At 32.4% G+C, this 10,894-nt stretch overlaps 3 protein-coding genes across 10 annotated transcripts in view; 1 reads left to right on the top strand and 2 right to left on the bottom strand.

Moving 5' to 3' along the window:
- Positions 1-1,780: 1,780 nt before the first annotated feature.
- LOC136416621 (protein OPI10 homolog) lies at positions 1,781-7,581 on the bottom strand. 2 transcript variants are annotated; one of them, XM_066401890.1, is made up of 5 exons: positions 7,380-7,581; positions 7,146-7,295; positions 3,378-3,507; positions 2,263-2,451; positions 1,781-2,119 (listed from the first exon to the last, which is right to left on the bottom strand). In XM_066401890.1, the coding sequence occupies exons 2-5, from the start codon at positions 7,179-7,181 to the stop codon at positions 1,890-1,892; spliced, it is 585 nt and encodes a 194-aa protein (XP_066257987.1). In that variant the 5' UTR covers positions 7,182-7,295; positions 7,380-7,581; the 3' UTR covers positions 1,781-1,889. The 2 variants fall into 2 exon arrangements, with proteins under 2 accessions (XP_066257987.1, XP_066257988.1); XM_066401891.1 differs by having other exon boundaries at positions 7,540-7,560.
- LOC136416753 (uncharacterized) lies at positions 4,371-6,527 on the bottom strand. Of its 3 annotated transcripts, none has more exons than XM_066402088.1 (4): positions 6,495-6,527; positions 5,820-5,960; positions 4,929-5,757; positions 4,371-4,837 (listed from the first exon to the last, which is right to left on the bottom strand). In XM_066402088.1, exons 3-4 carry the CDS (start codon positions 5,239-5,241, stop codon positions 4,677-4,679), a joined length of 474 nt encoding a protein of 157 aa, XP_066258185.1. In that variant the 5' UTR covers positions 5,242-5,757; positions 5,820-5,960; positions 6,495-6,527; the 3' UTR covers positions 4,371-4,676. The 3 variants fall into 3 exon arrangements, with proteins under 3 accessions (XP_066258185.1, XP_066258187.1, XP_066258184.1); XM_066402090.1 differs by lacking the exon at positions 6,495-6,527 and having other exon boundaries at positions 4,929-5,038; positions 5,444-5,757; positions 5,820-6,216; XM_066402087.1 differs by lacking the exon at positions 6,495-6,527 and having other exon boundaries at positions 5,820-6,216.
- Positions 7,582-8,497: 916 nt separating the features above from the next.
- The window catches only part of LOC136416602 (adenomatous polyposis coli homolog), a 57,255-nt gene continuing 54,858 nt past the window's right edge, over positions 8,498-10,894 (top strand). For all 5 annotated transcript variants that reach the window (XM_066401864.1, XM_066401863.1, XM_066401862.1 and 2 more), the window contains exon 1: positions 8,498-8,683. The gene's annotated coding sequence lies outside the window, so the exon portion shown is untranslated. The remainder of the gene's footprint in view (positions 8,684-10,894) is intronic.

Below are 10,894 nucleotides of genomic sequence, written 5' to 3'. Positions count from 1 at the left end.
TTCAGAGGGGCTCATAAATCTTATGCTAAAAGGTGTCTGATCCAGAAAATTAGGAAAATCGCGAATTGTCTGGGCCGGTTTTAATTAATATTGACTAGAAAGATATTTAAATTTCATTTAGAAGAAATAAGGGATGTCAGATAAGTTTTTTCTCGTTTTTTCCCACTGCGAAATCTAACAAAATAGAAATATAAAATTTGTTTTCTGCAGAATTACCGTGTGATTTTAATAAGTAATAAAAATATATAACACAGTTTTCCTATAATAGAGGACCTGAAAATCGAAAAGGGAGGCGTAATCAGACATATGAAATGTCCTGGAAACAAAGTTCCTCTCAAACATTGAAAGAAAGTGGGCTAAAAATTAAATGTAAAATTCTGCACTCTGTAGCGACTCCGCATAGGTGACGTACAGCTAAATACTAAAAGGTAAAATAAATATATACCCTCAATGGGATACATTAGACACTATACCACATACAGAGTATGCAACAAAATATTTCCTGTCATGCCTAGCTGAAAATAATGAGAACTCGACAACAATTAATGTGAAGTGTTTCAAATGAGCAAAGGAAACGTAAAAAATCATTGAGTGACCGGGAAAAATCAATCAGCCCTTCAAAATTAAAAGCAAAAGAACAGCCTCTGATAAAAGCGGTATACAAAAATCTACAATGTTGGAACTTTTGAGTTAGATTTCCCGTATCTTTAGTTCCGCCTTCTTTTCTTATGTGGGCAGCTAGAACTGGTAGATATTCAATCAATCAAAAAGAACCCATAAAATTAGAATTTTATTTCCTCTCGGTAGCATTCAAGCACTTTCGAATGATAATTAAATTAAATGTATGTTTCCCAAAAGCAAATAAGAAATTTGGAAATTCAAGAGCCACTTCACATGATGGGATTAAAAAGGTTGTGTAAGAAGACTAAGAAACGCGTTTCATGAGGCGATAATTCGGACAACTAAAATGAACATTCAGTTATTCTAAAGGGAATGGTGACATTAGTAATTGCAATATCGATAATTGTTATATCCTTTGTTCGTTTTCAACATCTGGTATAACGTTACTGGACTTGCTGTAAACACATTCGACACCTTTATAGAAGGATATGACTTACAGCCCTTTGGCAAATTAAGTAATTTATCGCTTTCCTCCAAGATACGAACATTTTTTAACACCCACTGTTTTCAAGCAACACAAAATGGAATCGCTGCATTACCGAGATCATAAAGAAGAAATAAGAAAACGAACGAGTTCGAAATTAAATGAACAGATATAGCAAGATAGTACTGAAGTCGCACCTCCTCAACGCCGAAGTTTTATCCTTCAGGGGGCAATTTCGGGCCATCGCAGGTTGGTAGGAAATTCTGAGATTTTTTAGTGAGTAGGTGCCTAGGCGAATCCCACACTACCCAGCCGCCAGCATAACAGGCTGAATGTCTTTAGAAGAATTTTCCTTGAGACAAAAAACACCCACTATTTTGGAATTAAAAAAACTGACAAGAAAAGCAGAGAAATACATATAAATAAAGGAATCGGAAAATTCTGGACATCTCCAGCAGTAATAAAAAAAATTTACTTTTCGATAGATAAACAATCGAATATACAGGGTGATCTACTCTGAAGATCGCACCGACCAGTAAAATTCCTAAGTCTTTTCCAATGTTTGACAAGTTGCTTCTATGCAATTGCCAGAAAAATTGAAGTAAATCACTCTTATTCTCATTGTAATATGCATATGTATACTATTGCTTAACGTAGGTAATGTAGGATTTAAAGCAAAGTGGAGGATTATCTTATAATTTAAACTTAGCAGTGATATAAACTGAACATGATACGTGATATAAGTGAATGAAATATCAATGGATCTCCAACACACATTATTTCATCACTTCCAAAAATTTGGATGCTGCGCCAATCTTCTCTCAAAGTTTGTGTACCAGTTCTGCACAGTTGACAAAGGAACATAAGTAGCCGTTGGGTCTGGAATCATGTTTGCCTGCGTTATTGAATAAGATAAGACATAGTCCATAAAGCTTTTTAACATTTTCTGGGCAAAGTTCACTTGAACATCAGGGCCATCGGGGGATGGAACTTCCTGGATATTTCCGAACGGTTCTACAGAAGAAAATTAAGTATAATACAAAGCTACGTACACCATCACACAATAAGAGCAAAAGTTTTTATTCAAACTAAACGTATTTTTAACTAATATCTCGCACCAAATATTCTTTGAAAACAAACTAACAATAATCACTTACCTATGCTTATTCCTATTTGTGCATTATGGACTATGTGGGACTGACCAAACATCATATTTGAATAATCCCCCATTTCATGTAACCTTTTTAAGTTAGATATTTTATAAATTGCTGAGGGCTTGTTATTTGAGATGTATCCCAGTAACTGCCAGTTAGGTGGAGCATTGGGATCTGGCCAACTGAAGAATACTAAAAATAAAATAGATAAAACTTTCAGAATTTGCTGAAGACCTTAAAATGATAATGTCACACAGGGAGGCAAGAAACAAAGCTGTTGGGAGTTGAATTACTTTCATCCAAAAAATCATTTGACTATTTTCAAACAATTCAATTACTCTAATTCCATTATTTTTCTTATGTAGTATTTGTAATTCATCTTTTTTTATTTTCATTACTATGTAATGAAAGTACGTATTTCATCATTACTATGTAAAAGTAGTTAGAATTGGTAAATGATTTTGTTTTATTTAGTAATTGAACTACCTTCAAAGTAATTAAACTACTTTCAAAGTATAATTGAATATAAGATTAATTTTCTGAGAGAAATAGTTTAAGGTTGAAATTTTTAGAGTTTATACAGAAGTAGGTACAATAAATGTGTGAAATTGATAATAAAATCAGAAAATAAATTGCCAAGAAAATCTGCTCTACAATCATTGCATTATCGCATTAGATAGAGACATTACATTAGATTATTACAGATCAATCAATAAGGCAATTCAGCATAAATAGTCACAAAATAAATCAGACAACTGAAGAAATTAAGCAAAAAATTAGATTTGTGAGTTGAAATGTGAGTAAAAATTAATATATGGAACAAATTAATAAAAACTTATAGATTTCGGACAGAGTGATTATAAAATAAACTCTTACATGTGACTAACAATGCTTGATTTAGTAGTATCCTTTTTCATTTTTAAATTAGGTTTGTATTTTCATCTATCTTTCATAACTATAATATTAAGGTGATAATAAAAAGCCAGTTAGAAAAGACATAATTAAATTTGACAATGAAATAAATACAAACAACTACTTGGAGAGCTACTTTGGGCATACTGGGCATATTATTTTAAATAGCGAATCTAATAATGGAGTAAATAAATAAACAACAGTACCTTGTCCAGCAGTGCCTTCTGGAAAAGGAATGCTTCCTGTTAAAAAGACAACTATGTGATTAATGTTATCTGCATCTGTTATTGTTGTAACACATTGCTTCTCATTGATTTGTTGAAACTCAGTTTGAACCTGTAAAGCATAAGGCAAAATAAACTTTACATTTCAATTAATTTCAATATAATTAAAATCTTTCTGTTTTTTTTTTACCACAAAAAGAAAAACTATTGTCAGAAAATTTATATTTTTCTAAGCATTAGTATTGACATGAAATCATGAATCAATTGGCTAGCTCATCACCATTTTATTATAAAATGAAACCAAAATCAGCAAATTGAAGCTTTTAAAAAATTCAAATTGAAATTTAGAAAAAATGGTTTTAGTTGTTATCTTTACTACAGAATCTTATTAGTACTGGTGGAGATATAAAATTCCCAAGAATTTAAGATTCATTGCAAATATTTGTGAAAGTTAGTTTTTAAATCAACCGTACATATGTCAAAACTTGTTAATACAAAACCGCATAGAGAGATTAAACATTTAATGCACCACATATCATGTTTTATGAAAACAGTAGTCTCAAATAATAAACTTATTTTTCTGCTGATCATACCTGTAATTTTTAAATTTCTATTAAATATTCTTGGGGAGGTTATATGACATTTTTACAAATGCTTCGAAAGACAGACAACATTTTCAGGGTAAACTGCTCTACAAAATTTACATGTATATTTTTTCCTCACATCCCGACAAGGATATATTTTACAGTACTGCCATACAAAGCTCTTAGATTTTGGCATTTTACAAAAATATTTATAAAATATATGAAATGCACAATAGAAATCTACTAAACTTGCACAACATGAAATAATGTCTTAAGTTTTAAGATCTTCAGTCATACTTCAGGCTCACAAATAAATTCAGAATTAAACTGGAAATTTCTGGACTCTGGGGAATTTCCTAATTCACATACAGTCGAACCTCCATAACTCGAATTTTAAGGGACCGCAAAATAACTTCGACTTAAAGAGATTTCGAATTAAAGAGAAAAGAGTGGATAATAAAATAAATAATATTTATTGCATTACACATACAAATATTTGATTTTAAAAAATATATAACATATTGGACTAAATAAAACATGTAAATCTATACATATGTATGTAATTACATATTATGTGATCACTTTTTAAAGTGATCGGTTATTAACTTTTGGTGTACTGCGTTCTTCTCACAGTCCCACTCATAAAATATCTTTAGTTTATCAAGTAAAAGAAATATATCATCTGTTGTGTTTTCGTTCATGTTAAAAAAAAGTTGGATTGTTTCAAATGCATTTGACGTTTCGTGAAAGGAAGGTTTTCCCCTGGGAATATCATCAGTGTCGCTTTCATAGGATATTTCTTGATGCTCAGCCTGGTTGCTAATACTAGCAACAATTTCTTCATCTGTAGCAATCTTGCTGGTAATAAGATTATCATCAACATTTACAAACTCATCCATGGGTGTCGGGTGATCTACGTTGCATAATTCTACACATTTATTAAACATACCTTCAATATTCGAAGTCATTTGTTGTTCCTGGATTATTTTTTTCCCTACTTGTGTTAATGGAATTTCATCCTCTTGGTCATAAAAGTTGTGAATGCCAAAACCAGCTTTTCTAAAACAATTGTGAATTGTTGTCTGGGTGACATCCACATTCCACACGTTGGCCACAATATTAATGCAATCGAGAAGATCAATCTTAGGAATGGAAAAATGACTTTTGAAACTGTCCAAAATTTTTTTCAAAATCCTCTGTCTATAATGGAGCTTGAAACAATTTATGATGTCTTGATTGAGAAGCTGTAATTTGGAAGTCATGTTCGGTGGAAAGAAAGTTAACTTGATGGCTCTTAATTTGTGATTTAGCTGAGGATGCGCCGGACAGTTATCAATAATAAGTAAAACTTTTCCGTTTTGACGTAAAAATATTTGTCCAATTCCAAAAGCCACGATTCGAACAGATCGGCAGTCATCTATGCTTTTTTATTACTTTTATAGGTAAGTGGTAAACTTGTCACACCTCGAAAACATCGTGGTTTGGCACTTTTTCCTATTAATACAATTTTGAATTTCTCAGTACCAGTCATATTTGCGGCTAGCAAACAGGTAACCCTTTCCTTACTTAGTTTGCCTCCATAACACTTTTTGTTTTTGAAGGACAACGTTTTATCTGGTAAGCATTTAAAAAATAATCCAGTTTCGTCTGCGTTAAAGACGTCTTTCTCATCATATGGAGCTAAAAGAGCTGGCAAAGTTTCTTGGATCCAGGTATTACAATGCGCTTCATCGAGAGCTGCACTTTCACCGCAAATCTTTTTCTGCACTATGCCATATCTAAAATTAAAAAAAAGTACATAAACATTAAACAGAAATGAACCTATGGAGGTATAACTTACCTTTTTTTAAATTTTTCAAGCCATCCTGAACTTGCTTTAAAACTTTTATCTCCTAATTGTTGTGCAAATTTAAAGTTTTTTGTTGTAAAATTGGGCCTGATATGGGTAAATTCTGTTTTCTACTGGCTTCAAACCATTTTACTAAAGCAGTATTAACAGTTTTTCTAGGCCTATTTCGCTTGAAACTAGCTTGGTCATTAATTTCGGCGCCAAATTGTAAAATAGACGATTTATTTTTAATAATAGTAGACAACGTACTTTGTGGTATTTCATGCTCTTTAGTGATATATTTTTTTTAATTCCATTTTCCACTTTTTTTTTAATTTCTATTTTTTTTCAATCGTCAGACTTTTAAGTTTCCGCGGCGGCGACATTTTCCCTCTAAATAGCACGTATACAAGTTAACTGTATGTTGAACAAAGGCTTTTAAATTTAATAAATTAAAAACTAACGACAAAATGAGATATCCGTTCATAAAGGAAACCGAATCAGTTCTGCCTCTTTTTAGAGAGCCGATTCGTTATCAAGAAAAATATATTATAACCGGGTACACAATCAATAGTGAATATCCTATTCAGCTTTTTCTATATCTACCAAGATGTTTGGAAGTTGACATAACATACATATTAACTAAAATCACAAATAAATCGGTAGATACCCAAAAACCAGTATTACCTTCTGCTAAAGCCAAATTCGCTGAACTATCATCGAACGTTAACGACCACATCACTTTAATGGTCGATTACTAGGCTTCGAGTTACAGAGAGTTTCTAGTTAGGGAAATTTGAGTTAAAAAAATTAAAATACATGGCAATTAGACAAAACATACAGGGGACAATAGTAAATTTCGAGTTATGGAGGTTCGACTGTATATTCAAAATGTAATAAATATAAACACAGAACCTAACAAATATAACTGATCTAAGGGATAAACACTTAAGTGAGTGTAGTTTCAATAACACATATGTGGCAAAGCTGACAGGGAGAGATGTTAAATTTTCTAAAGGCATCAACATGAGTACTTGCTTATATTTATTTATAATACTTATAAAAAGTTTTTAAAAAATTGAAAATGTTAGTGTGAAGATTTCTTGAGACATTTTTTGTTAGAAAATATTTGGGACTTTCATCACTAAACAGTGGGCTGCTAGTCAACTTATCACCTCATCGTCAATTTTTTGAAAGGAAAAACCATAAGAAAAGTCAATCCTGTTTTTCAGACAGTGGTGCAACTGCTAAAGAGTTAATGCATACCCCAATTACTAATTTATGCCGCCTTGATTTCTCTTTCAAGCCCCAAATAAAATTATTTTGATGGGTACATACCAATCGCCCTGACACAATCACACCAAACATAGCCATGACTTGGTTTGAAATTAACTTGCAAGTAGGTAGTTAGCTTAATTCCAGTCCCACTACTATGGGAAAAAAGCCACTGGATCTTAGTTTGGAAGATGATCAACTGCAGCAACACTTCTACAATAAAATAGAACCTCTTTGGCAATAAATTTTAACGGTACAAAACTTTTAAGGAGGTACTAGTAGGTAATATGTACTAACCAAATCTAGTAAATAAGTGATTTTAGTCGATCCACGAATTTATCATTCACTCGTATAGATTTACCAATACCGAATTATTGTATTAAACTTTTTTTACGTTTAAACTTATTCAATTGATTTTACTTTTAACCATTTTAATTCTCTCTATTTCCTCACCTACGACGCTTATTTTTCTTTCGTTTTGGTCATTTGTTCGGCGAACCAGCTGCTTATTTGTGTTGCCAGCTTTTTTTAGGACCATAGGCAATGACAATGACATATGTCAAATATCGAACGGAAGGAAGAAAAAGGTAACGGAAAAATGGAACATGGAAGTGTGTTTGATGGTTGGGCGTAATGAGAAGAGAAAATATTCCGCTGTGGTCTGAGGCTTACTAACAGAGTGACTCAGATCAACAACCTGAGTAATTTCCTTTAAAATCTATAGAAGAAAGTTAAAGATGGACCTATACCAAGAATTGTCACATACTTCGATAATATGCTGTTAATTCTTTTTTGGTTATAGTTTTAAAAAACATGGAGGTATGACATTACTTATACTCGGTTTAATACGTACAAATGCCTGTGTTGATAAATCTTGAAACGTTAGTTAAATGTAGAGAACGTTTTTATACCAGTTCTATTTTAAGTTGCGGCGACCCGTAAAATTATTGGCAACATTGATTGGCGCGTGCATGTATTGTGTGAAACAAGCAGGTGTAAGCTGCTTACTACTTTCTTAACGGAGTAGCCCCAGTCTGCCCGACTATGCATTATACCGATTTTTCAATGCAGCTGCATAATTTTGAAAGCGCACTTAATTTTCGGCCCCAGCAAAATTGGTAAATGCAACTAATGTCGATATAATCAAATCAAGCTCTTTGCGTGCACGACATCAACACGCCACTTTAATGTTTATATGATGCAACCAACTACTACTTCAGTGTCGCCGACAAAGTATCTGTATTTTTATATGTATATCTTATTTTGCTTGTAATAAAATTTGTATAAAAAAAAGGGAGGCATCCAAATCCCGAAAAAAAAGTTGAGCTGGCAATACACAACTGTCAAAGTACAATGACTGATGATCTGATGACTGCCATGTGCTTGCGTTTGCGCATTCCGTTCTGTTCCAGTTCTGTTTTCCTTGGGGGTACAGTAGAAAGGTCTAAAATGAAAATGTGAAAGAAAAACTCAGAAATTAGTGAAAATATGAAGTGTTTATTAGTGAAATTGTAGGGAAAGTGCCGTTTTGTGACTAAACGTTTACATGTTATCTTGCAACGATTATTGCTGATTTCGGTTTCTGGTTGGATCAAGTCATGGTAAGAATGCTGTTTTGTTTAGACTATTCTTTAATAAAAGTTTGTAATTTTTCTTGCCTTTTTTCCTCTAATTAAGTCCAATGAATTTTCACACGTCTCTTCATAACTCTTTTCGCTACTAGATGTTATGGTTTTTTAGCAACTTGTGTTAGAACTGATCAAATTTTATTAGGAGAAATAGCATGGCACTTGACTCCCACGCAGGCGTAAACAAAATCGATATTTGAATTTTAGAACCAAGAAAAACACTAAATTGAAAATTCCGATAACAGAATTTTTGCTTCAAATCTTAGTGTTAATTGGCACAGTAATGAGTCACATTTAGTCACACACACACAATTAGTCACAGTAAATGAACTATGTGAATTTTCTAAATGTTACAAATTCAAGAATCTATAGCTCCATGTAGTAACTAATATCTGGGAACCTACTTAACGATTGTCCATTTTCTTTCCTATTGTAGGGAATGAGTTAATTCCATATTAAATCATTAGAAATCACAGTTTACATACTTTTGGGATGCCTCTAAGAATTTTTACTTAAGCATATGACACTTGAGCAGCAATGTAACTTTTCTATTTAGGTGAAAACTGAAAAAGTGACAATATGGGATGTTTTCTGACTAGATGATACAACCAAGACTAGGCAATCATTTGTAGTGATATTTTTCAGTTTTCCTTTTAATGGACCTCTCACTTGTAGGCAACTCTCAAAATAACATTTCTCACTGATGGTCAAAAATGTTTTTTTTTGCTAGATGTTTAAGATCAAAAATGAAAAATGCCAAATTTCACACCGATTGAAAGGAAGTAACTATTTACTACTTATTTGAAGTATTAACAAGTCTTAGAGTGTTTGAGATGGATTCATCTACCAAGGATTTTTTTAAATATTATGACATCTCTCATGTTGACTAATGTAAAAATATTGTCAACTAATCAAAGTGTCATTGTTGTTACAGCTAATCTAAAAATGCCCAATGGTAGAAATCTCTGGGAAAGTTCCTATACTTTTGTGTCAAGTTTTTTGTCCTACAGCCACACCCCTCTAAAGATATTGGCATCTAAAGGTACAAAAAAACTCAAAAGAAAAATGAAAAATTCTCACATATGTGCGAAACGCTTTCGTAGTGATGTGACCTCACAAAGCAGCATGCCCGACAGTAGCAAGGCAGCGTGACACCACGCAATAAATTGGAGATTATGGAAGAAATTTGGCTTTTACTGATTTACATTTACTATCTTTCAGTTTTATTGGGAAAATCGAGTTATGAGCGTTTTGCGGCAAACTGACTATGTTTGCAAATTATCGAATGCGTTGTATAACGTTAAAACGTTATAGTCTTCTCGCGGGATATACAGGATGTCTTTAAAAGACCTGTACAAAATTCTGCCACAGATTTCTGAGGCGAAAACTACGATTTAACCCATTTATCTTAGTCCAAAAGAGGATGATTTTCAAAATACAGGGCGTTAAAGTAAAAAAATTAATTACTTCGTTTGTGATGCTACTATCTGAACAAAATGTTGGGGGGTTTTTAGGGGCAGAAAATCAGAATACGTTTACATTTTCAATGCATATTGTAGAGGGTGCTGTTAGCGCTAGGTAAACCTCTTTAAAAGGTCATAACTTTTTTATTACCTGGTATAAAATTTATTTATGACTTTTGTGTTTTCCTACATGTTTTATGAAAAGAAGGTCTCTTAGTACAAGTCTTTATGGACATAATTTATTGAGATATTTGAAGTTTAAAGTTCGCTGAAATCTATTAATGTAACCGAGTCTAGGCCATTAATTCAGCAACAAATAATCTTTAGATACAGTTTATTTTATTTAATTTGACGAGGTATGACAAATTTTGTTAAATGCTCTGTAATATTTTTAACTTTTGAAAAAATTGAAAATCTGCAAACCATATTCACAAATATGGACCAAAAGCATTAGAAAGACAGTCCTGAAATAGTCAGAAGTACCAAATGCAATGGGATGATCTAAATTGCTTATTGCATCCCAAAAACTGCAAATGTTTGTTCATTTAAATGACTTTCTAATACTGTCAACACAAAAAGGTCATCCTGTGTACTGAAAAACTTTATTTAATACTTACTTATTATTGAATACCACTATAGGCTATAACTAATACTTAATGAATTCTTGCATGCAACCATTTGCGGACGTAAAATGGCACTTTTACAACCTAGAACGCAAAAG

The sequence above is a fragment of the Euwallacea similis genome, chromosome 24 (assembly GCF_039881205.1).
Source record: "Euwallacea similis isolate ESF13 chromosome 24, ESF131.1, whole genome shotgun sequence".
NCBI lineage: Eukaryota > Metazoa > Arthropoda > Insecta > Coleoptera > Curculionidae > Euwallacea > Euwallacea similis.
Note: the sequence above shows the minus strand (reverse complement) of the source record. Positions and strands in the feature narration are given on the sequence as shown.